The sequence below is a fragment of the Rhinolophus ferrumequinum genome, chromosome 18 (assembly GCF_004115265.2).
Source record: "Rhinolophus ferrumequinum isolate MPI-CBG mRhiFer1 chromosome 18, mRhiFer1_v1.p, whole genome shotgun sequence".
Taxonomy (NCBI): Eukaryota; Metazoa; Chordata; class Mammalia; order Chiroptera; family Rhinolophidae; genus Rhinolophus; species Rhinolophus ferrumequinum.
This window is the reverse complement of record NC_046301.1, coordinates 57,882,983-57,906,145: the sequence shown is the minus strand read 5'-3', so window position 1 is coordinate 57,906,145 and position 23,163 is coordinate 57,882,983. Positions and strand designations below refer to the sequence as shown.

The 23,163-nt window shown below is 50.4% G+C and overlaps 2 protein-coding genes across 4 annotated transcripts; both read right to left on the bottom strand.

Annotated features, from left to right (window-relative positions):
• Positions 1–266: 266 nt before the first annotated feature.
• SLC25A41 (solute carrier family 25 member 41) lies at positions 267–5,059 on the bottom strand. 2 transcript variants are annotated; one of them, XM_033133809.1, is made up of 6 exons: positions 4,910–5,059; positions 4,217–4,369; positions 3,912–4,019; positions 1,676–1,843; positions 1,445–1,592; positions 267–658 (listed from the first exon to the last, which is right to left on the bottom strand). In XM_033133809.1, exons 1-6 carry the CDS (start codon positions 5,039–5,041, stop codon positions 486–488), a joined length of 882 nt encoding a protein of 293 aa, XP_032989700.1. In that variant the 5' UTR covers positions 5,042–5,059; the 3' UTR covers positions 267–485. The 2 variants fall into 2 exon arrangements, with proteins under 2 accessions (XP_032989700.1, XP_032989701.1); XM_033133810.1 differs by lacking the exon at positions 1,676–1,843 and having other exon boundaries at positions 4,910–5,057.
• Positions 5,060–11,165: 6,106 nt separating this feature from the next.
• On the bottom strand, positions 11,166–22,565 carry SLC25A23 (solute carrier family 25 member 23). Of its 2 annotated transcripts, XM_033133806.1 has the most exons (11): positions 22,236–22,563; positions 21,002–21,128; positions 20,355–20,442; positions 19,957–20,068; positions 19,225–19,383; positions 18,987–19,139; positions 18,691–18,798; positions 17,514–17,681; positions 14,142–14,292; positions 12,927–13,107; positions 11,166–12,277 (listed from the first exon to the last, which is right to left on the bottom strand). In XM_033133806.1, the coding sequence occupies exons 1-11, from the start codon at positions 22,389–22,391 to the stop codon at positions 12,073–12,075; spliced, it is 1,608 nt and encodes a 535-aa protein (XP_032989697.1). In that variant the 5' UTR covers positions 22,392–22,563; the 3' UTR covers positions 11,166–12,072. The 2 variants fall into 2 exon arrangements, with proteins under 2 accessions (XP_032989697.1, XP_032989698.1); XM_033133807.1 differs by lacking the exon at positions 18,987–19,139 and having other exon boundaries at positions 22,236–22,565.
• Positions 22,566–23,163: the final 598 nt, after the last annotated feature.

Here is a 23,163-nt window from a genome sequence, read left to right as displayed (position 1 = left end):
TGGCTCCCTCCCAGGACTGAGGGATCCCAAACCTTAATTCCATACCCCACACCTGCTTCACTTAAGGCTGTAGAATCTGAACTTCAAGCCCGGATACTAGGTCCTCAACCTCTCTCCTAGATCCTGGCATCATCAAGGCTTCCCATTCAGGACCGAGGGCCCAAGGTACCCAGCCCCTCTCCAGGAGCCCAGATATACAGCTCCTCCTTGGACCCAAGTATCCAGGTCTCCATTTCCCCTCCTGAACCCAAGTAGCAGAAATCATCTCTTTATTCCAGGTTTATTCCACATTCACCATTTCACCCTGGAGCCAGGACAGACCACTAGGAGTCCAAACTTGTCCCAGGCTGCATCCTGGGGAGGGGGCCCCAGGCATCTTCTGATCCAGGCCCCCAGCCTGCTAGTACTGACAAAAACTGCCCTGGGACCAGAGCCTGGGGGGCTCCTTGTCCATTTCTGCCCAAGTGTATCGCTTAGCTCACTGCCTATATTCCCAGGGTCTTCTTCATGGCTTCATATACCATGTGGCTGATGCCTCCAGCCGGCAACACCTTCAGTAAGGTGGGGGTCATGCCTCGGTATAGCCCCCTCCAGCCCTGCTGGGCCAGGATCCCCTGGAAGACTCCGCACATGGTGGGGTTCGAACACTCCACGGTGTCTGTGGGGACAAGGGCAAGCTCAGGGCTTCAGTCAGAGATGACCCAGCCTCCTGGAGGGCTGGAATGTTGGGAGGTAGTGGGGTGAAACCAGGCGCGGGGTCTGGGGGGTTGGTTGGAAAGGAGTTTGGAAGACTTTTAGAGGAAATTGGTCAGTTTGGGGAGAGTAAGGAAATCAATTCTGCCAGGAATTTTCAGGGTTTGTTTTCGGGAACATCTTAGAAAACATTCAAGCTTATTTGGGAGAGAATTTCTAAGCTCTATTAGAGATTTTGGGGAGTGTGTTGAGTAGTTTGGGGACATTTTCAAGATCAAGGTGGTTGGCTAAGGACCCGTTTGGATGTTTGAAAATTTGTTTAGGGGCTGAGAGTCCATTCGAGGGAGTGACATTTGGGGAATTTCCAGGGTTGTGGGGGAAATATACCAGTTTTGGGTATCTAAGGGTCAGATTTGGTGAATTTAGGGGCCATTTCGATTTTTGGAGCCAACTGAGGGTTGGGTTTGATTTGGAGAAGTTGGGAGGTCATTTGGGATGTCTTGAGGCCAGTATGGGGGCCTGGATCACATTTGGTGGGGAGTCATTTGGAAGATAGATGTTCATTTTAGTAATTTGCAGTGTTCATTTGAGGGCTGGGATCAGATTTGGGGGTGAATATAAGTCGTGGTGAGTTCAAGGTCAGCACAAGAGGGCAGAATCAGATGCGGAGAGTTTGGGGATATGAGAAAGGTCAGAGAGGGGGTGTGAAGGGGGAAGGGGCATACACAGTGGCCTCTAGGGCCAGGCTGACCTTGAGCCTGCATCCTGGTGCGCACCAAAGTCAGAGGGTAACTGGCCATCTGGCCACAGGTCGTGGACAGCGTCACAGACGACAGACTGACCAGGCCACTCGGGTCCTCCATGTCCTTGCCTGACTTCAGCCAGAAGCACCTGAGCATCTGCAAGAGAAAAGGGGACAGGAGGAAGTTCACTGGGGCCTAGGTTCCCACCACTCCTGCCACTCCCTCTGCAAGACCCACACCTCATAGACGGCCAGGTCGGTGCAGGCGTAAGGGATGATGCCAAGCATATTGGGCAGGTAGCCACGGTAGAGGGCGCGGGTGCCCTCCCGCTCCAGGATCTGCCTGGCACAGTCCACCAGCCCCTTGTACTGGCCCGTCCGGCGCAGGGTCAGCCGTGTCTTTAGCACCTGGGGAGGGTGAGGAGTGAGGCAGCTCATTAGATTTAATCCTCTCAACGACCCTCAGGAGCGCTCACTGTCCCCATCGACAAATGAGGAAACTACTCAGGAATGTTCAGAGCTGGTGTCAAGCCCAGAACCCCCTGTGTGCCATCCCTTGGCCTGTGTGTGCTCTCAACCCAGGGTTCACAAGCTCAAGTGCTGACAGAGGCCAAGAGGCCAAGTGACGTGAGCCGAGTGGGGTCTGCGGAAGCTTCCACCTAACATATGAGCCAAATGTAGCACCCTGACAGTGTAAGCCCCAGGTGGCCAGATATGCCAGTTTTCTGAAAGAGCCAGAAATCAGAATTTTTATCGAAATGCCTCTATAAAAATATTGGCAACTCTACAATTGTGCAAAAGACAGAACAGCCAGTGTGGTAGGCAAGATTCTAAGGTGGTCCCCAAGATTCCTGCCCCTCTGATAGGCATACGCTGTATAGTGCCCGCCCCCCCCACCCTGAGCATGGGCTAGACCTGTGAACATGATGGGATGTCACTCCCCTGATCAGGTTACATGATAATGACAAAGTCGACAGGATTTTGCAGATGTAATAGAGGCCCCCTAAGCAGTTGATTTTCCCTAAGCGAAATTGTCCTGGGTGGGCCTGACCTAATCAGGAGGGCCGTTTAGAAGAGGTCTATCGCTGGAGACAGAAGTAATGAGATTGGAAACATCAGAGACAATCTCCAGTTGGGCTGAAACAAACATACTGTTGTGGAGAGGACCGTGTGGCAGGAACAGTGGATGGCCTCTAGAAACTGAGGCCACCAGTCCTACAACCATAAACAGCTGAATCCTGCCAATGACCAGGAAGCTTGGCAGATGACCCAAGCCTCAGGTGGATTCGTTGGTAGTCCAGCTGACACCTTGATTTCTGCCTGATGAAACCCTGAGCAGACAACCCGAGTAGCCAGTGCCCAGACATGACCCACAGACAATGAGATAAAAACCCATCATTTTAAGCTACTTGAGTTTGTGGTGATTTGTTATGCAGCTGATGAAAACAAATACACTTTGGAAGAAACTTAACCAGACCAGGGCAAGAATTATATGAAGAAAACTTTACAAGACCATTAAAGAACATAAAAGGAGACTTGAGCGAATGAATATGTTCCTGGATACATGGATTCAGCATCATATGGATGGCAATTGTTTCTAACTTATTTATGAAATGAACACCATCCCAGTGAAAAACAAATACCCATAGGTGAATTTGTCTTCTGAACTAGACAAGTTGCTTCTAAAGTTTATATGGAAAAAGCAACAGAGGATAATAGCCTGGAAAACTGGTAAAGGAGAGAGGGATGGAGAATGATAAAACATAATACCAAGCCTCAAAAATTAAAGACAGAGGCCGAATTATATAGACAGTAAAACGATCAGTGCTTGCCAGGGATTCAAGGGGAAGGAGGGAGGGTGAATAGGTAGAATGGCTTTTTAGGGCAGTGGAACTATTCTGTATGACACTGCAATGGTGGGCACACATCATTACACGCTTGTTAAAACCTATGGAACGTACAACCCTACTTAATGTCAACTGTGGGCTTCAGTTAATGACAATGCATCCATATTGGCTTGTCAATTGTAGCAAATATCCGACCCAATGCAAGATGTGAATAACAGTGGACACTTTGTATATGTGGGGAGAATTATATGAGAACTTTCTGTACTTTCTGCCCAAATTTTCTGTGAACCTAGAAATGCTCTACAAAATAGTCTATTCTTTAGAAAAATAAAATAAAAGATAGTAGCACAAGAACAGACACCAGAGAGACAAGAGGAGAAAGGCCAGATATAAACCCAAATATATACAGGAATTTTCTAAATTACAAAGGTGGCTTCTTGGATCACTGGGGAAGAAAGAATGGCACCCACTCAGTAAATAGTGTTGAGGTGGCTGGATAACCATCTGAAATAAAAGTTTGATATATATTTTACATGAAGGAGGAGGGAGAAGGGGGAGAAGGAAGCGGTAGAAGCCCAGCCCACAACGAATTTTCATCTTGTTTCATCTTCTGTGAGGTATTATCTTACCTCCATGGGGTTGATGAGCGTCTGGGAGGTGGCCACAGCCAGGGAGCCAGCAATGAGACGTTCTTGAAAGGGTGGGGACCCATGCGCTCCACAGAAGTAATTCTTACACTAGGACAGGAAGAGGAGCATGAGAGAATAACCATCTTCCTACCTTAAACCCATCCAAGGGGAGAGGTCTGAGACCTGGAGGGTGAACGTGTGTCTTGGAGAATGATCTGGGCTTTTTTTTTTTTGGTGGCGGGAAAGGGGTTATGGAAGAGATGAGGGCTTGAGGGTGGGACTGGGGAAAGCAGACCATTCCTTACCTGTTCGAAGACGGAGAACTTGATGGCATACTCAGGGGCGATCTTGAGTACATTGATACCATTGCCTCGCCATAGGGAGCGGAAGCCCCCCTCTTGGACCATGCTCCGTAGCCCCCCCAGCAGGTTCATGAAGTTCGACTTGGAGGAGTAGACCTGGGGGTAGGGAGGCCTCTGGCCCTGTGAGAGCCCTCCACCCTTCCTCCATCTCTGTCCCATCCTGGAGCTCAAGCCCATCCTGCCCCCAGCCACCCAACCCCAACCCCTCTAATCCCCATTCCTTCTCCAGCTCCTTCCCTGGCTAGTACTAGAATTACCTAGCCCAACGCAGACCTAAACCCAACACGAAGCCACATTCCTATCTCTCCCTCATCTTCCTCTCCTCTCCAGTCCTACTTTGTCTTCAAAGCCATCCAAAGACCCCTAGGCCCAATTCCTTGATCCCCACCCAACCCGGTCCCTGGTACCATTCTTTCAACTCCTTCCCCCACTCTTCTCCATGCCCCACCCATGTCAGCTCCATCGTCATCTCCAACTCAAACCCCCACTCCGTCTCCATTCAGCCAAGGTCCCAACCCCACCCTCCTACCTGTTTCCAATCAAACCCACCACTCCCATCCTGAACTCGATCTGCTCCACTTCTATCCATCTGCACACCAGTGGCCCCAGCACTGTGCCCCTCCCCCCCACACACACCTGCATATACACCTTGGCACGGTCCAGAGGGGCTGTGCCAGTGCGAGACACTGCCCCAGCCATGGCTCCCGAGAGCAGGAACTTCCACCAGGCTCCCTCGTTTCCCTCTTCCAGAACATCCATGGGGACCATCAGCTGCTCTCCAGTGTCAAGCACCTGCAGGGCAGACCCAGCTCTTGCCCATGCTCAGCCAGGCTGGAGCGGCTTCCCCAGACACATCTCCAGAGTCCCCTCCTGGTGCAAGGTCTACCCTGGTCTTCACTGCTTCAAGATGAAATTCTAGGAGAGGAGTGGGCCATGCAGAGGGGCTATGGCTTTCTCCTCCTGCAGTCCTGGCTAGAGATACTGCATGACCTGTAGTTCCCAACTTACCTGCTGTGATGAGAGGTGCTGCAGGTCATTTTCATGCACATGCCCAAACACATGTATACAGCCCAGGTTCTGAGAGACGGGTGGGGGTGGTGGGGGTGGGGATGGGGGTGGAGCTTTGGCGAAGAAGGCCTTGACCCTCTTAAACAGGGTCTGGACCCTTGAACAAGGCTTCTGAGCTTCCTCAGGTTTGACTCCCATGGCAACTAGAGAGTCAGCACACTGAGGTTCAAATGCCTGATGAGAGGTTTGCCTACCAGCAACCATGTGGGAGGGGCACCTTGCAAATTTGAGTCCCAGTGGATGACGAGGTCACAGAGGCCCTTGTGACCTAGCTGGACATGATGGGCAGAGTGAGGGCCTCCCCCTAAAATCTCCACATCCTAATTCCTCTAAACCTGTGAAGGTGTTATATGAGAAAGGGGGGATTAAGTTTGCGGGTGGAATTTAGGTTACTAACCAGCTGATGAGGACATGGAGAGATTATTCTGGATTAACCGAATGGGCCCAATGTAATCTCATGAATCTTTAGACAGGGAAGAGGGAGCCAGAACAGTTGGCATTGGAGTGAGATGATGTAAGAAAAACTTTAAGGCCATTTCTGGCTTCGCGGGTGGAGGAAGGGGCCACCACCCACAGCATGCAGGCAGCCTTTAGAAGGTGGAAAAGGCCAGGAAACAGATTCTCCCCCGAAGCCTCCAGAAGGAGCCAGCTCTGCTGACAGCTTGATTTTAGTCCAGTGAGACCCACATCAGGATTCTGCCCTTTAGAATAAAACATCTGTATTGTTTTAAGCAACCAGTTTTCGGGTCATTTGTTACAGCAGCCATAGGAAACTAATACACTGTGTTTCATTGTCATGGCAATAAGAGACGGAAGTGAGAATGGAAAGGTTCTGGAGCGTTGGGGGAAAGAGACACAATTGGTTCCCAAAGAAGACAGGCATAAGTGTGGAGTCAGAAAGACCTGGGTTGGAATCTTATCTCAGGCACTTCTTGCTGTGTGTGATGGTGGGGTACCCGCTTTACTTCTTTAAGCTTCAGTTTCCCCATCTGGACATTGGAAGTAATGCAAAGCTCTACCACATAGTGCTGTCAATAGGATCCAACAATAGTTCATTGAGGGCACCTCCATTCTCCAAGTTCTTTGGATCAAAAACCTTGATGTCATCCCTGATTCCTCCCTTTCTCTCATGTCCACACTCTGTCATCAAATCCTGTGGGTTTAACCTTCAAAAAACGAGGTCTGACAATTAAGTTCGCAAACTTGCCAAGATTTGCACTTACATTGGCAGCACTGTACAAACAGCTTGGTAAGGTTTCATAACCTGGGTATATTAGTGCCTCACAGCTGTGTTTGTGTCGACATGTGGCGGTGTCTTGCTGAGTGGCATTCATTATTATTGTTGCATATTTTTGTGTGCCATCGCGAGAATGTCTGAGCTTGAATTAGAGTAACGAACAAAAACATTAAATTTCTTGTTAAATTTGGCAAGAGTGGAAATGAAATTGGGGACATGTTAGTCCAAGTTTATGGGGGTAATACCATAAAGAAAACTGCAGTGCACAAATGGATTAAACGTTTTTCTGAGGGGAGAGAACGCGTCATTGACGAAAAGAGGTCAGGGAGGCCAGTAATGAGCAGAACTGACAAAAACACTGTGAAAATTCGTCGAATTGTGTGTCAAAATCATCAGCTGACTGTGAGAAGCATAGCAGACCAAGTAAACATCGATAGAAAAACAGTTAGGAAAATCTTAACTGAAAATCTTGGCATGAGAAAGGTGTGAGCAAAAATGGTCCCAAAGGAGCTCAACGATGAACAAAAGCAAAGCAGAGTCGAAGTTTGCCAAGACCTTTTGGGCCATGTCATCACTGGTGATGAAACATGGGTGTACCAATACGACCCCGAAACAAAGTGTCAAAGTGCACAATGGAAGTCAACCAATTCTCCACGACCAAAAAAAGTTAGATCAGTCCAAATCAAGAGTCAAAATAATGTTGCTAAACTTTTTTGATATCAGAGGGATTATTCTTTATGAATTTGTACCAACTGGACAAACAATTAACCAAGTTTACTATTTGGAAGTGCTGAAAAGTTAGATGAGGGGGTGGATGGGTGGCTCAGTTGGTTAGAGCTCGGGCTCTGGGCAACAGGACTGCCAGTTCGATTCCCACATGGGCCAGCGAGCTGCGCCCTTTGCAAGTAGAATGAAGTCAATGAGCTGTCGCTCAGCTCCCAGGTGGCCAGATGGTTCAGTTGGTTGGAGCCTGTGCTCTCAACCACAAGGTTGATGGTTCGACTCCCACAAGGGATGGTGGGCCTGCGCCCCCTGCAACTAACAACGGCAACTGGACCTGGAGCTGAGCTGCGCCCTCCACAACTAAAGACTGAAAGGACAACAACTTGACTTGGAAAAGTCCCGGAAGTACACACTCTTCCCCAATAAAATCCTGTTCCCCTTAAAAAAAAAAAATGTTAGACGAAAACGACCTGAACTTTTCGCCAATAGTTCATGGCTCTTGCATCGTGACAATGCACCAGCTCACATGGCACTGTCTGTGAGGGAGTTTTTAGCCAGTAAACAAATAACCATATTGGAACACCCTCCCTACTCACCTGATCTGGCCCTCAATGACTTCTTTCTTTACCCAAAGATAAAGGAAATATTGAAAGGAAGACATTTTGATGACATTCAGGACATCAAGGATAATACGACAATAGCTCTGATGGCCATTCCAGAAAAAGAGTTCCAAAATTGCTTTGAAGGGTGGACTAGGCACTGGCATAGGTGCATAGCTTCCCAAGGGGAGTACTTAGAAGGTGACCATAGTGATAGTCAGCAATGAGGTCTGTAGCACTTTTTCTAGGATGAATTTGTTAACTTAATTGCCAGACCTCATATATCCAGAATCTGGCTGCTTCTTACCATGTTCAGGGCCACCACCCTGGTCCAGCCCCATCATTGCTCACCTGGACCAGTGCAGTCACCTCCATCCTAGTCACACCTGTCACTGCTCCTGAATTGCTTCCTCCCAGTCTGTCCTCCCCATTGTAGCCATCAGAAGACACCTGTGAGCATCTGAGTCGGGTCCCGCCCCTCCTCTGCCCACAGCCCTCCAGGGCTCCTACCTCCCTCGGGGTTAAGCTCAAGTCCTCCCTGTTGCCCACAAGGCCCTGCACGACCTGCCCCCATCCCTTCCCTGCCCTCACCTCATCCCTTTCTTCCCCTCGCTCACTCTGCTCCAGCCACATAGGCCTCCTCCCTGTTCCTCCAAAATGGCAGGCCCAGTCCTGCCCCAGGACCTTTGCACTGGCTGTTCCCTCTGCCTGGGATACAGTTTCCCTACACATCCCCATGCATCCCTCCTTCACCATCTTTAAATCTGTATTCAGATGTCATTTTCTCAAGGCCTTCCCTGACAACCCTGTTTTAACATTGAAACTCCACCCTGTGGTATTCCTTATCCCCCTTCCCTCCTTTATTTTTCTCCATAGCACCATTGCTTTCTACACTACTATGCATTCACTCAATTACGTTATGTATTGTTTGTCTCTCCCGACTGGAACGTAGGGTCAATGTATCTTTAGTCACTTCCGTATCCCGTGTCCAGAATTGGATCTGGCCCAAAGTAATTGTTCAATAAATATATGATGAGTAAATGAATGAGACAATACATTAAAGGGCTTAGCATAGAGCCAAGGTACATAGTACTTGCTCAATAAATGCAAGCTGTTTTCCTTTGAAAGATATCAGTGGAAACATCCTTTATTTATTTTTAGTTTTTTATTTTTATTTTTTGCTTGCACCTTATGTCTCCCTGTTTGGCCCCAAAAAGATGGCTGGTCAGCCAATGACGAGTAAGATTCCCCACAGGGTGGGGACAACTCAAGGCAGGCGCAGTCGAGTGGGGACCAACAGGAGAACCCACGGGGTTCATAGAGGTGGGCACAGCCCCCCACTTCCCCGGCTAAGGGAGCCTCTCCATCCTTTATTTTTTAGGTGAGGAAACTGAGGCTTAGAAAGAGAAAAGCAGCCTGTCTGGTGTCACACTACATGTCAGTTAGCAGGACCTCCTAAATGCTAGGCATAATGTCATGGGGTATAAGAATGCAGACAAGAAAATGGACGTCAGTTGGTCCAATTAAATAAAATTAAAATGCTAATGCTTGATGCCAGTGTAGCGGCAGTGAAATTGGTAATGCTAATTCCTTGTTGGTAGTTGTGTATATTACCGTGTTTCCCCCAAAAATAAGACCTAGCCAGACAATCAGCTCTAATGTGTCTTTTGGAGCAAAAATTAATTTAAGACCCGGTATTGTATTATTATATTATATTATATTACATTATATTATATTATATTATATTATATTATATTATATTATATTATATTATATTATATAGTAAAATAAGACCGGGTCTTATACTAATTTTCGCTCCAAAATACGAATTAGAGCTGATGGTCTGGCTAGGTCTTATTTTCAGGGAAACACGGTACATACAATTTTCCTGGTGGCACGACTCTGAGATAGCCATATCCTTTGACTCAGCAAACCCCTCCTGGGAATTGATGCTAATGACAAAATTCAAATGAAGTAAAAATACAAAATAGTTAACAAAGCTTGATCCCTTATTTGTGTGAAAAATCATATCTATGGATGTGTATATGTATCAGTTAGTTATTGCTGCATAACAAATTATCCCCCACATACACCACAGCAGCTTAAAACACAAAACATGGTATCTGCAGTGTCTCTTATAACCTAATCTTGTCAGTAATGTACCATCACTTCTGCTGTATTCTCTTGGTCATACAGACCCACCTTATAATCCCCTTGAGAAAAGGGATTACATAAGAATGTGAATACTAAAAGGCAGAAGTCACTAGGGGATATCTTGAAGAGTGACCATCATGGTCCACACAGGAACATGTTTGGACATATAAACACAGGCAGAAATCGGAGTGATGTGTCTACAAGCCAAAGAGTACCAAGGATGGCTGGCAGCCACCAGAAGCTGGAAGAGGCAGAAAGGACCCTCTCCTGGAGCCTTCAGAGGGAGCACGATTGTGCTGACGCTTTGATTTCAGACTTCTGCCCTCCAAAACTGTGAGAAAATACACCTCTGTTGTTTTTTATTCATGATAGCCAAAAGGTGGGAACAACCCAAGTATCCACTGATGGACGAATGAATAAACACAGTGGTCCATCCAGACAATGAAAGATTACTCAACCTTAAAAAGGAAGAACATTCTGACACTTGCTACGATGTGGATGGACTTTGAGGACATGATGCTCAGTGAGAGAAGCCAGACACACAAGGACAAACACTGTGATGCCACTCACAGGAGGTCCCCAGAGGAGTCAGATTCATAGAGACAGGAAGTAGATGGTGGGGCCAGGGGCTGGGGGAGGGGAGGGGAATGAGTGTTTAATGGGGACAGAGTGTCAATTTGGGAAGATGAGAAAGTTCTGGAGATAGTGGGGAATGTTGTACAACAATTTGAATGCACTTAATGCCACTGAGCTGTACACTTAAAATGGTTAAGATGGTACATTTTATGCCATGTGTATTTTGCCACAATAAAAATAATATCAATCTAAAATTTGTTGCTTTAAGCCCCATTTGTGGTAACTTATTATGACAGCACCAGGAAATGAATACACTTGTTCAATTAGAAACAATACAGGAAAATTAGAAGAGCTCTTGAATATGGACTGCTCCCTGCCCCCACTTTACAGATGTGAAAAACTGAGGCTCAAAGAGGGAGTCATTTCTTGGTCTCCTCAACTGTGAGTGACGGAAGGTGGCCCATGTCCCTTCCCCATGGGTAGTTTGAAGGAGTCCCACAGCTACCCATCCCCTTTCAGTAAAAACCACAATGAAAAGAGCTTAGAAAATGTATTCCTTTTGTTCTTTTCCTTTGAAATAACACACACAGGCAGGGAGGTGGGGTATGGTGTAGGTGGGAGGAGGTGGAAGCCTTGCGGGGGGGGGGTCCTCCACCCCCTACAAACATCCCAGTTCCTCTTCTGCAGTCCTTTAATGGGTTCCCCAAATACTTGTGAGGAGTCCCCCAGTTATCCTAAGCTCAGGATCCAACTATAAAGTGCAGAATGTATGAGGGGGTCTTGGGGGTTTGGGTTAGTTGTGAGAGTGGGGGTTTGGAAGATGTCTGCTCCTCTCCATAGAAAAATAGACCTGGAATGAGTTCTGGGGATTTGGTCCATTTTGCGTAATTGGATGCTTGGGTTTAGGGAAGGTGGTCTGTGTTCATTTGCCCCTGGCTTCCACCTTTGAAGACTGAGAAGAGGCTGGCAGTGCTGGGGTTGGGGGGAGGTCCCTTTAATGTGTCCCCTACCTCAGATTACCTCCTTGCCAGTCTCCAGGAAAGAGCAGCTGGCTCTTCCAGAGGTACCCAGGCTCTGAGGGTTATCAGCCGACAAGTTTGGGAGTGGAAGACACTGCAGAGGGTTGGGGGGGATCATTGGAGGGAGCAGTGTGCCCATAGGACCCAAGGGTGTGGCCATGCAAGGAAGGGGGGGTGGACCCAGTGTCAGTGCGAGCCATTTCAGGAAACTGGACAAGTCTCATGGGTTTTCAGGAGGCCAGGACCTGGGGTTCCCACAGGCTCCCTACACTACGGGGGTTCATGTCATGGTGGAGGAGGTCTCTGGGCGCTGGTGTGTGTCTGGGATGGGGGACACGTGAGATCCAGGATGCTGCGATCAGCCTATTGGGATCTAGACATGGTATCTGAGTGTTCAGGAGCCAGTGCCTGGGAGGATTGGGGTCAGAAACCAGGGGCTAAGGGATTGGAATCCAGTGCCTGGAAGGGCCAGAGTCCATTTCCTATGAGTGAGGTTTCAGTATCCAGGGCCTGCGGTGAAGGGATTGGGGATCCAATAGCTGCAGTTGCCAGGACCCACTCGCTCTGCCGCTGGGCTCTTGTGATTGTGGTTTTACGAGTCAGGTTCCAGCAGGTTGAGGCTTGGGATCTGAGACCGGTGGGTTGAGGGTTGAGGGTGTAGTAGTAGAAATGTAGGGGTCCAGTACTCGAAGCAGAGGGATTTGGGACTCAGGGTGGAGGTAAAGGAATTCAGGAATCCAGTGGCTGGGGCGAGGGGATCTGGGATCCAGTGTGGGGGCCCCAGGATCGGGGCAGTGCACTGTCAGGATGTGGTGGCTGAGGTTTCTTGATACCAAGAATCCAGTGGCCAAGCTTGGAGATCCAGGGCTTAAAGCATGGGGTCTGGGAACCACGAGTGGAGTTGGAGATCTGAGATCCAGTGTGGTATGAGGACACTAAACCTGGTGCCTGAGGGAGCTGGGGTCTGAGTGCTTAGATATGGCGATATGTGCTCCTGTGGTTGGGGTTTCAGGGTTGGTTAGCTGGGTTGTGGGAGATCCAGTGGTGAAGACATTGAGGTCCAGGTCCTAGTGTTTGCGTGGGACAGGGAAACATGAGATCCGATAGCTTGACGTGGGATGTAGGACCCAGTGAATGAAGTATGGGGATCCAGTGGTTTGAGTGTGGGTGTGTCCCTGGGATCCATTGGCTGGGCCACCAGTCTCCAGTGGCTGAGGTATGGGGGACGTCATGACTGAGGTGAGGGATCTTAGTGGGGGTGGCTCTGGGTCCCTCACCTGGACGTCACCCCCAGGGCCTGCTTCATGTTCTCGTAGACCACATAGGAGATGCTCACAGCCGGGATAACCTTCATGAAGTTGGGGGCGATGCCCCGGTAGAGGCCCAGCACGCCCTCCTGGGACAAGATGTGACGGAGCAGACCCAGCATGGAGAGCTGGGGGGTGCCCTCGATGGAGGCTGGGAGGGGGCGGGGGGCCAGGTCAGGCAAAGGTCCCCGTCTCCCTTCCCCCTCCTACTTCCCAGGGCTGGGCCAGGTGGCCATTGTAGCAGGAGAGAGGAGGGTTAGACTAACAGTAGGACCTACCACTCCTCAGAGTCAGGACTTCTACTGGCCTTGGAGTGGGCTGTCCACCTTTTCACTTCAATCTGGATGACCCAAGTTTGGGGAACGATTCAAAACAGAGCAGGGGTGTGTGTGTGTGTGTGGTGGGGAAGGGCACAGAAGTGTCCTCTTCCTGAAACTGGAGTCCCACTCTCTGCTCCCAGCTAGCTCTTACTCGTCCCTGTCATGCTTGCAACCTCCATTCCAAAGCCAGATCTTCAGGGAAGCCCTCCTGGGCACCCCAGTCTAACGGGCTCCTTCTCCCCTTTATTCAGCCCTAAATCCATGTTCAATTGTGGAAAGATTTATTCAGCATCTTTCTTCCTCTCCAGTCTGTGAGCTCTTTAAGGGTGGGGGACCATATCTGTCTTATGTACTGATAACCCTCCAGAGAAATTTACAGAATACAAATGCTAAAATTCCAGAGGAAATTCCCAAAATAGATTCAGGGATAGTAGATGGGAGGCTGGGAAAGAACTCGTCAAAGAAAAAAAAAGAGACACACAATAAAACAAAACCAGCCTGGCCCCGCTCCTCCTTAACCTGGTTCCTTGCCTTTCCCTCACTATAACCCAGCCTTACAAATTAGATACCAAGTTACCAGCCCAGAAATGCTAAAGTCTACCAAGCGGCCTCCGGGCTAAGATGGCTAGGGCGCTCTTCCATCACTCGCTGCATCTGTTCTCCTAGTCAGGGTTAAGGGCTCTCATTCCAGTGTCACAAATGGGTACACTGAGTCCCAGAGAACGGTTGGGATAAGTCAAGGCCATCCAAATCCAGGAGGATTCCAGCCTGGGATTCTACCAACCCAGGAGGAGGAGCTGGGGAAGGGGAGGTGGGACCCAAGTTGTGAGACCTTCCCTGCCCCATCCTCCCACCCAGGCCTCACCTTGGACCTGCATACGGGTCCGGACCAGGGCCAGGGGGTAACTGGCTATCTGGCCACAGGTGCTGGAGATGGTGCCGCAGGCCAGGAGCACGAGGATGCCTGGGTCTGCCGAGTCGTGGCTATATTGCTGGAGCCATCGGTTCTTCAGGGTCTGGCAGGGGGGAAGAGGGGAATGGGGTGGGTTGGAGGTGGCTGACACCAGGACCCTGGCTGGCTCTGTATCCCATGATGGCTGGTACTAGCTGAGCAGTCTTTACCACTAGGTGCCACATAAACATTTTACCTGCACCCTCTCACTCAGTCCCCACCTCAGCTCTCTATGATACGTGATAATGATGTCCCCCCCCCCCACCAATGTCCATGCTCTAATCCCTGGAACCTGTGAATAGGGAACCTTATGTCGCAAAAGGGACTTTACAGATAGGATTACATTAAGGACCTGGAGAGGAGAGATGATCCTAGAGTATCCTAGGTTGGTTGAATGTCATCACGAGGCTCCTTATAAGAGTCAAAGAAGAAGATGTGATGATGGCAGCAGAGGTGAGAGGAAGAGGGAGAGGGAGAGGAAGAGAAAGAAAGAGAGAGAGAGGTGAGTTGGAAGATGCTAGGCTGTTGGCTTTGAAGACAGAGGAAGGGCCCGCAGGCCAAGGAATGCAGGCGGTCATTAGAAACTGGATACGGTAAGGAAACAGATTTGCCCCTGGAGCCTTCAGAAGGACCGCAGCCCTGCCAACACCTTGATTTTAGCCCAGTTAGACCCATTTCAGACTTCAGTGCTGTGATGGATTAGTGATATCTGGCCTGGGCATGGAATGGGCAAAGGAGAAGCAAGTGTTTTACCATTATTGCCTTCACGATGTTAAATAGCCTTCTCTTGAGTCTGGAGCAATATTTGCCAAACAGCTGTTTTAAGTGTTTTTTTAAACTGTTCTGTTGAAAAACAGGTTCTGATGCCTGGATAAGTGGGGCCAACACTGGGCTAAAAAAAAGTTCTTACTTTTCTGCAGGACTTCTCAGAGTCTTTAATGGACTAACATCGATTTTGAAACTATGAGGTGTGATCAAACAATACAGTGCATGCTTAAATTAAAAAAAATTGTAGGTGTTACGGTAAAAGACACATTGCCATTAATCCCCTCAAAATACTCCCCCTAGCTTCAAACATACTTATCCCACTGTTCTTGCCATTTTCTGAAGCAGTTCTGTAAGTCTTCTTTCTTGAGTGTCTTTAGTTGTGCTGTTGTGGCTGCCTCAATGTCCTGAATCATTTTGACTTTAGGGAAGAGCCAGAAGTTGCAGGGTGCCAGATCCAGTGAATAAGGTCAAGATGGACACACTGTAATGTTTGTTTGTTTGTTTGTTTGTTTGTTTTTGTAATGTTTTTATTGGACAGAAATTGCTGTACCAGAAGCGATGTGTGACACGGAACCTTTCCATTGTGATAATAAAAAAAAAAATACGGTAAATGCTGCTGCTGAGTGCCATCCAATGAAAAAGCAGGGATCTTCATTACGAGAAGCAGAACGTCGAACCTTAGTAACAGTGAGTGACAAGTTTCAACTTGTTAGGTGCAGTCAGTTAGGTGTGAGCTACAGTTGAGAGAAGGTGTGTTTTAAAGTGCGCCATAAATCATCATGATGACAATGCTCCGTGTCACACATCTCTTCTGGTACAGCAATTTCTGTCAAATAAAAACATTACAGTGTGTCCTCATCCACCTTATTCACCGAATCTGGAACAGTGCAACTTCTGGCTCTTCCCCAAAGTCAAAATGATTCACGACATTGAGGCAGCCATGACAGCACAACTGAAGACACTCACGAAAGAGGACTTCCAGAACTATTTCAGAAAGTGGCAGGAATGATCTGATCAGTGTGTTCAAAGTGAGGGAATTAATGGCAATGTGTCTTTTACTGTAATAAATTTTTTTTTAATTGAAACATTCACCGTATTCTTTGATCACACCTCACATAAGAGGGCAAAGGGTTTCTCAAACTACTTTGACCTCCAAACTCTCTTTTCTGGTAAAGAATGGATGAAATAAGTTTCATCCATGTCTTACTTCTGCTCATGACCCTCAATGGCTTCCTGTTGCACTAGGAATAAATCCAAACTCTTTCTCATTGAGTCCTTGCTGACTTTTCAGTTCCCTCCAGCCACTCAAGACTTCCACTCCACCAATAGGCCAAATTCTTTCCTGCTTCTGGACCTTGGCATTCACCGTACCCTCTGTCACGTTCACACTCCTTCCCAATATATGTTTAACTTATGGCTGCTCCAAGGTCACTTCTCAGAGTCATTCCTAGATCCACTCTCCCGTCCACTATTACTTTCGATTACATATCCTGTTTTATTACCTTCTGAGAACTTAGCAGGATCTGAAAGTACTTATTTACTGGTTGACTGGCTTCCTTGATCATTGATGTGAATCCCAGGGGGCAAGGACTGTATTGCTCTCATTTAATGCTATATCCGCAGCAATCAGCCCAGCGCCCAGTACATACGGATGCTTAAGCAATTGGATGAATGAATGAATGAATGAATGAATGATGGCCGGCTCTCATGTCTTAGTTGGCTGCTAGATACTAGATGCTGGGAGGGCAGGTATGGATGGCAGGTGTGGAGGATCTTAGATCAGGACCAGTTATGTAATTTGTGGGGCCCAGTGCAAAATAAAAATATGTGCAGTCCCTCATTCAATGATTATTAGGAATTAGCAGGGCTTTAAACCAAGTGAGGGGTCCTTCTGAGTGCAGGGCCCTTGGCAAGTGCACAGGTCGTCTGCCCATAAAGCTGGCTCTGTCCTAGATACAAAAATTCCGGGGGATGCCTGCTGACACTGGGGGCTGTGCTAACTGGGACAAACTGGTGACCCCAGCAGGAGTAGGTAAACGTAATGGCCGAAGTTCCTAGAAGAGAAACAGTCATAATCCCTGTTCTTCCCTTTTCTGATAAAGGCCCCAAGATGCTGGTCACAGGGTGTGGTTTTCATGGTGACACAGCTGCTGAAATGGGCAGGCTCTGAAGAAGACATTGGCCTGGAGATATAGGCCGGGTGTGATACACGCTGTGGTGCAAAAGGGGCATCTTTGAAGCTCATCTTCACCTGCTGTCACGATTCTGTGAGCTGGAGTGGGCCCTGACTTCCTGTGTCCTGAGACCCAGGGAGGCCAAACTGCAGTGGTAAGTGGAAGAGTGGGGATCCCTAATATCTGAAGGGGTTCTCCAGGGTCCCTAGGCCCATGGTGCTTCTCCAGCCCAGGATTATCTCCCCTCGCCATGAAGGACAACTGAGTCAGCCCCACAGGAAGGGCGTGGCCTGTCAGCAGACCCCAGAGAGAAGAGAGGAGAGAGGACAGGCTGCCCACAGACCTCATAGACGGCCAGGTCGATGCCGGCGTAGGGGATGATGCCCAGAACGTTGGGCAGGTAGCCACGGTAGAAGGCGCGGGGCCCTTCTCGCTCCAGGATCTGCCATGCGCAGTCCAACAGCCCTTTGTACTGGCCCGTCCGGCGAAGCGTCAATCGCGTCTTCAGCACCTGGAGAGAACCCGGTTATCCCTCGAAAGCTGACTCCAGAATCACTACATCCAGGAAGGAAGACACCTAGAAATAGCTACTCCTGGAAGGAGATGCCCTGAGAATAACTGAATTTGAAAACAAAAAATAAAAAACACTTTCTCTATCCAGAATGTTCTGCTGTCCCTAATTTCTATACTTAGAAATGGTTATGCCCCTCAGAGTTGCATGTGGCAGCCACTACTGCCTCCCAATATCTTGGTCCCTTCTCCCTTAATAATAGAAACTGTAATTTTTGGCAAGTATACAGCTCTAGAAATAAAGAGTGCATTTCTCAGCTTCCCTAGGTGTCTCGGAGCCATGTGATTAAGTCCTAGCCAATGAAACAGAAGGAGAAGTGGTGTGCATGATTTTCAAAAAGCATACTTAAAGGCAAGGAGGTGTTCTTTCCTTCGTCTATTTTTCCTTCTTGGCTGGAATGTAGATGTGATGACCAGAGCACAAGCAGCCATTTTGGTCCACGAGGTGGCTGCTACATGCTGAGGTGGTAGGACAACAGGATAGTAGGAAGGGACCTTGGTCTCTATCACTTTGAAGGCACATACCAGCCCTGAACTGCTCACCCCCAGACTTCACTTACGTGATTTGAGTTTTCCATCACTCAGAATCCTAACTAATGCACTACACAACCTGCAGTGATTTCTCTGAAAACAGTTTCACCTAGAAATGATTCCCCTGGGAACAAGCATCCTGGAAATCAGCATCCTTAGAAGAGGCATATCCATAAACAGCTGGCCCCCCCAATGGCTGTCTAAACAGTTATAACCAACACCACTGTCCCCAGAAGTGACATCTCCAATTGTGATACACAGTCAGACTACACATGAAACAGTATTGCTGTAATAAGCTACAGTCTGAATCAGGGAGAGGCAAAGTTATAACCCCAATGCTTATCACACCGTGGACTGAAACGGTCATTGCAGGCTTCCCATTCTGCAATGGAGCCTCTGCCGGGGTCCCTCCTTCTCACCTCCATTGGGTAAATGATGGTCTGGGCTGTGGCACCAGCCAAGGATCCAGCCACAAATCGCTCCTGCACATGCAGTGTTTCCTGCTGCCCCCGGATGGCCCGCTTGATCTGAGGATGGGACACAGAGTGGTGGGCAGGACCTCAGGTTTGGAGCCTTCCACGCACTTGGACCTCCTCTCTACTGTCCTTTTGCTCTGGGCATCATGCAGGACAGCAGATGCACACTCCTGCAGACATTCCTCACCCCCAAGCCAATCCTGCAAATCCTAGTCCACACCGCCCCACACCTGCCCCACCTGCTCATAAGCCATGAATTTGATAGCTGACTCAGGTGCAATCTTGAGCACATTGATCCCATTGCCACGCCACAGGGAGCGCACACCCCCTTCTCGGATCATGCTCTGTAGGCCCCCCAGGATGTTCAGCCTGTTGGTCTTGGAGGCGTGGACCTGGGCGGGGAGACAAGGTGACTTTGGGGTGCCCTCCAGGGGCCCAGGTCTGGGGGAGGGCGTGGGTCTCTCCAGGGCCCCTCACCTGCATGAAGACCTTTAGGCGGTCCAGGGGGGCTGTGCCTGTCCTCGACACAGCGCCCGCCACCGCACCGGCCACCAGCTGCTTCCACCACATGCCGGTCAGCTTCTCCTTCTCCGAGAACTCATCAGGGACAGTCAGGCACTCGCCAATGTCCAGGACCTGCGGATGCAGGGACTGGAGTGTCATGCCACGGTGGGGGCAGAGAGATGTAACTCAGCTCTAAATGGGGGTGTCTCCATGAATCCCAGGACACCCAGACAGTCCACCAGTGAATCTTGCTTGGAGAGCCCAGGAGATCCCTCTTGGATCCCTACCGATCCCACCAAAATATCCAAGCCATTTGTCCCTCACATAAGATCCTAACATCCCTCCCTGGGGACCTCTACCAAATCCCGTTGAAGGATTTACCACATAAAGATCCCTCTAGAGCCAATCAGATCCCTATGAAGGATCCCACTCAAGGGTCTCCTACATAAGGATCCCAAAAGATCCTTCCAGGACCACACAAGATCCTACCAGGGACATCCCATATAAGGAGCCCAGCAGATCCCTCCCGGGGCTTCAAATGGAGGAAAAAAGGAGCAGGGTCTCATCCCTTGAGTGCTCTCAGTGGCTTCTCCTTCTAGAGCATCCTGACCAGCCCCTCCATGCCCTGGGGAGACCAGATCTAGGCCCCCAGGGCAGGGGGAAGAGGACCTCGCTACCAGGCTAGGAAAGCCACTCCCACCTCACCGTGGAATGCTTCCAGAAATAGAGTACGTCTTCCACATTCTCCAGAGAATGCAACAGGAAGTGATCACGCCATTCCTGCCAGTCGATGGTCATGGTGCCATCACGGTCCATGCTGGGGGTGGGACAAAATCAGTTCCTGAGGCTGGGGGTGGGTTGGAGTGAGGTTCTGATCATATTTAGAAGTAGACCACACTCCTCTGCACCCAGAGTTCACCGTTTTACAGTGGGGGAAACTGAGGCTCAGAGAGGTGAAATGACTGGCCCAAAATGGACCTGACTCCAAAGCTCCACTTCTCAGTTCCATCCACATGAGACTGGGTCTGGGACCCAGAGGCTCGAGGTGGCTGAAGGGTCCCAAGGACCAGAGTTACTTGAGATTCCAGACCCCAACTCCTCACCTGTGTAGAATTTTCTCCGCCTGCTCCAGGGAGATAGAAATGCCCAGAGCTCGGAAACTCTGCTGGATCTCAGAGACATCAATGTGACCTGAAAGGGGACCCGAGACAGGGAATGGTGTGTGTGTGGGGGACCCTGGGACCAAGGAGCAGGACAGCTTAGAATGGGAGTGGTCTAGGAAGACCAGGGAGTCCAGGAACCCACGGGGAGGTTTGCAGCAGTCTTGGGGGTGGGCCCTGACTGTGATCAGAGAAGTGAGACTGGGAAATGTTGGGGGGTCCTCTGTTTCGTGAATGAATGAAAGTGTAAATGCAGGGGTAATTATGGGGTCCCCTATGCCATAGGGGATCAAGAGGTGATATCGGAGACCTAGAAGATGTTACGGGGAGCGGGGGTTTCTGTCCCATAGGGAATCCAAGAGCAATAGAGGGGAATCTTTGTCCCTTCGAAAAATCTAAGGGTCCCATGCCAAAACGGAAAGGAAGTAGGATGGGCTGGCTGGGCCCCGAACCACCTAGCTGGGGGTGATGAGAGTTCCCAAAATAGTCTGTGAGTCATCAGGGAGAAGCAGCCTCACTCCTCCTGGCATCGTCAGTTCTAACCCCACTGGCGTCTCCTGGGCCCCCACAGCCCTATCCTCGGGCCTTACCGTCCTGATTCCGGTCCAGACTGTGGAACAGAAGCAGCAGGCGCTGTTCCCGCTCCCGCAAGTATTGGGTAAACTCTTCCAGGTCCAGCCCGCCATCTGGGTCAGCACCACCCTCCGGGGAGAGGCCCTGGCAAAGGGAAAGTGACAGAGGGAGCTCCAGGAGGCTGCTCCCCATCTGGAGGAGGCACAACAAGCTTATGCCCCAGGAACCCAGGGCCCCAGAGCACAGAGGACAGGGGAAGTCACCCCCTCCCTCCATCAGCTCGCTTCTCAACAAGATGTCCAAGGGCACAGTAGGGCGGTGAGGTGGACAGTGATTGTCCAGTTTTCCTGGAGAGCAAACTGAGGCTTTCCAAGGTCAAGTAACCTGTTCAAGGTTACAGAGCTGGTAAGTGGGAGGTAGCGTTGGCTCTTGTCTCTGAAAGCCTGTCTTCCCAGCTGTCTCTTATAAAAACCTGTTCCATGGCAGTTTCAGGAGCTCCCTTTAGAGACAAGTCTGGGCAACCTGAGGCAATGATAGATCCAAGCTGAGCAGTCATGGGGTCTCGGTTTTCCCACCTGGAAAGTGGGACATTGGACTGGAGGTGTCAGGATGCTGTGGAGACACTCCAGTGGCCTCTGGGGCTACAGGTGTGGGGGATATCTGTGTATGGGGGAGGGGCAAGTTCCTGCTTTGATAGGTTCATCCCCAGCTGAGGATGGCCTCAGACAGGATTGGGTCCCTGGCTGGGGCAGCCTGGGGCATTGAGCCAAGCCCAGGAAAGGACAGGAATGTAAACACAGAGGCTGGGGCAGCTGGCTGGAAGGGCAGTGGGGTGCCCAGAGAAGGGGGAGAAGGGTGTGTCTTCGGGAGGTGAAAGCAGGGGTATGTCTTGGGCTGTGCAAAGAGTTCTGAGGAGGGTGTGTCCAGGGCAGTGGGCAGGATAGGACCAGACTCCATTCTCAGGCAGACATCCCCTACCCCGGGTTGGGGGAGGGGGGCATGAGGAGGGTGAGGACCGCAGTCGAACTGCAGGCCCGGGGACCTCTGTGGCCCTGTCATGAAAGAACCTGTTAGGCTCAGACACGGGTGGGCAGGGGAAAGGGGACAGAGCCGCCTAGGCTGGGTACAGTTGCTGGAGTCCAGCCACAGGCAGTTCCTGACGGCTCCCGGCACTCCATTCAGGGACTCGGGTTACCGGGCGCAGGCAGGGCCCGAGCGCGGCTCGCCAAGCTGGGGTCCCGGCGTGGGTACCTGTTGGGCGCCGCGGTCTGGGTCGCCCCCTCCCAGCCGGGCCAGTCCCTGGCGCAACTCGTGCACGTCCACGCGGCCATCCTTGTTACTGTCCAGCTCCTCGAAGAGGCGACCCCATCGCTGCCGCCGCTCCGCTTCGCCCGGACCCCCCCGCATGGCGCCCGTCCGGGGGGAAGGGGAGGCCCAGCAGCAGCGGCCTCAGCGGGGGCTTTGCGGCTCCCCCTTCCCCCCCGGGGTCCCGCAGGTCCGCTACTGCCACCGCAGCCTCGGCGCTGCCGGACTAGCTCTGGCACTTGCAGGAGGCGGTGACTGCTAGCCGTTGCCGCCCGCGCCAGACTTGCGTCTCCTCCCCCGATCCTCTGAGGGAAGGGGACTGGGGGCGGAGCTGGGGTGTGGGGTGGGACGTCAGCGATGTTCGGGTATGGCACAGCCTAGGCAGCACCAAGGTTCATTCTGGGATGAGGATCTAGAAAGATTAATGGTCTCAGTTCTGGTTTCAGTGTTCCGCCTCTGCGTGCCTCAGTTTATCCTCTGCCCAACGGGGCGAATAGGGAGATGTTAGAGATTGGGTTTCTTAATCCATTTCCACTTGACCTCCCTCCCCTACTAATCTTCAGGAACTAAAGTTCTCGTTTTTCCCGGAGATATTCAACAACCAACCTAACGCCATCTGCCCCCCAGGTCATTTCACAGTTTCCCCTCTGCCACAGAAACTGAAGAGCACGACGCAGCTCTCCCTCGGTCCCTACGTCCCGCCCGCGCGCCTCTTTTCTCGGCCCCCCTAGACCAGGAAACGGAAGATCAATCCGCAGCGCGGTTGCAAAATCGGTTTCCTATTGGCCAGAGCCGCCTGGGAGGTGCCCGCCTGTCCCGCCTCGCCCACCCACCTGGGTGGGGCCTCCGGCTGACCCTGGGCAGCCTTGGGCCC

Bases quoted from the DNA above. Each gene is read 5' to 3' on its own strand.
- SLC25A41 (XM_033133809.1), bottom strand. From the start codon at position 5,041: ATGGTCCCCATGGATGTTCTGGAAGAGGGAAACGAGGGAGCCTGGTGG. The intron at 4,370-4,909 runs GTGTGTGTGGGG...CCCTACCCCCAG, and splicing joins GTGCCAAGGTGTATATGCAG to GTCTACTCCTCCAAGTCGAA. The intron at 1,844-3,911 runs GTAAGATAATAC...CACCCTCCCCAG, and splicing joins CGCTCATCAACCCCATGGAG to GTGCTAAAGACACGGCTGAC.
- SLC25A23 (XM_033133806.1), bottom strand. From the start codon at position 22,391: ATGCGGGGGGGTCCGGGCGAAGCGGAGCGGCGGCAGCGATGGGGTCGC. The intron at 20,443-21,001 runs GTAAGGCCCGAG...GTCCCCTTTCAG, and splicing joins TCTGGACCGGAATCAGGACG to GTCACATTGATGTCTCTGAG. The intron at 19,384-19,956 runs GTGAGGTGGGAG...CTGCATCCGCAG, and splicing joins ATTTCTGGAAGCATTCCACG to GTCCTGGACATTGGCGAGTG.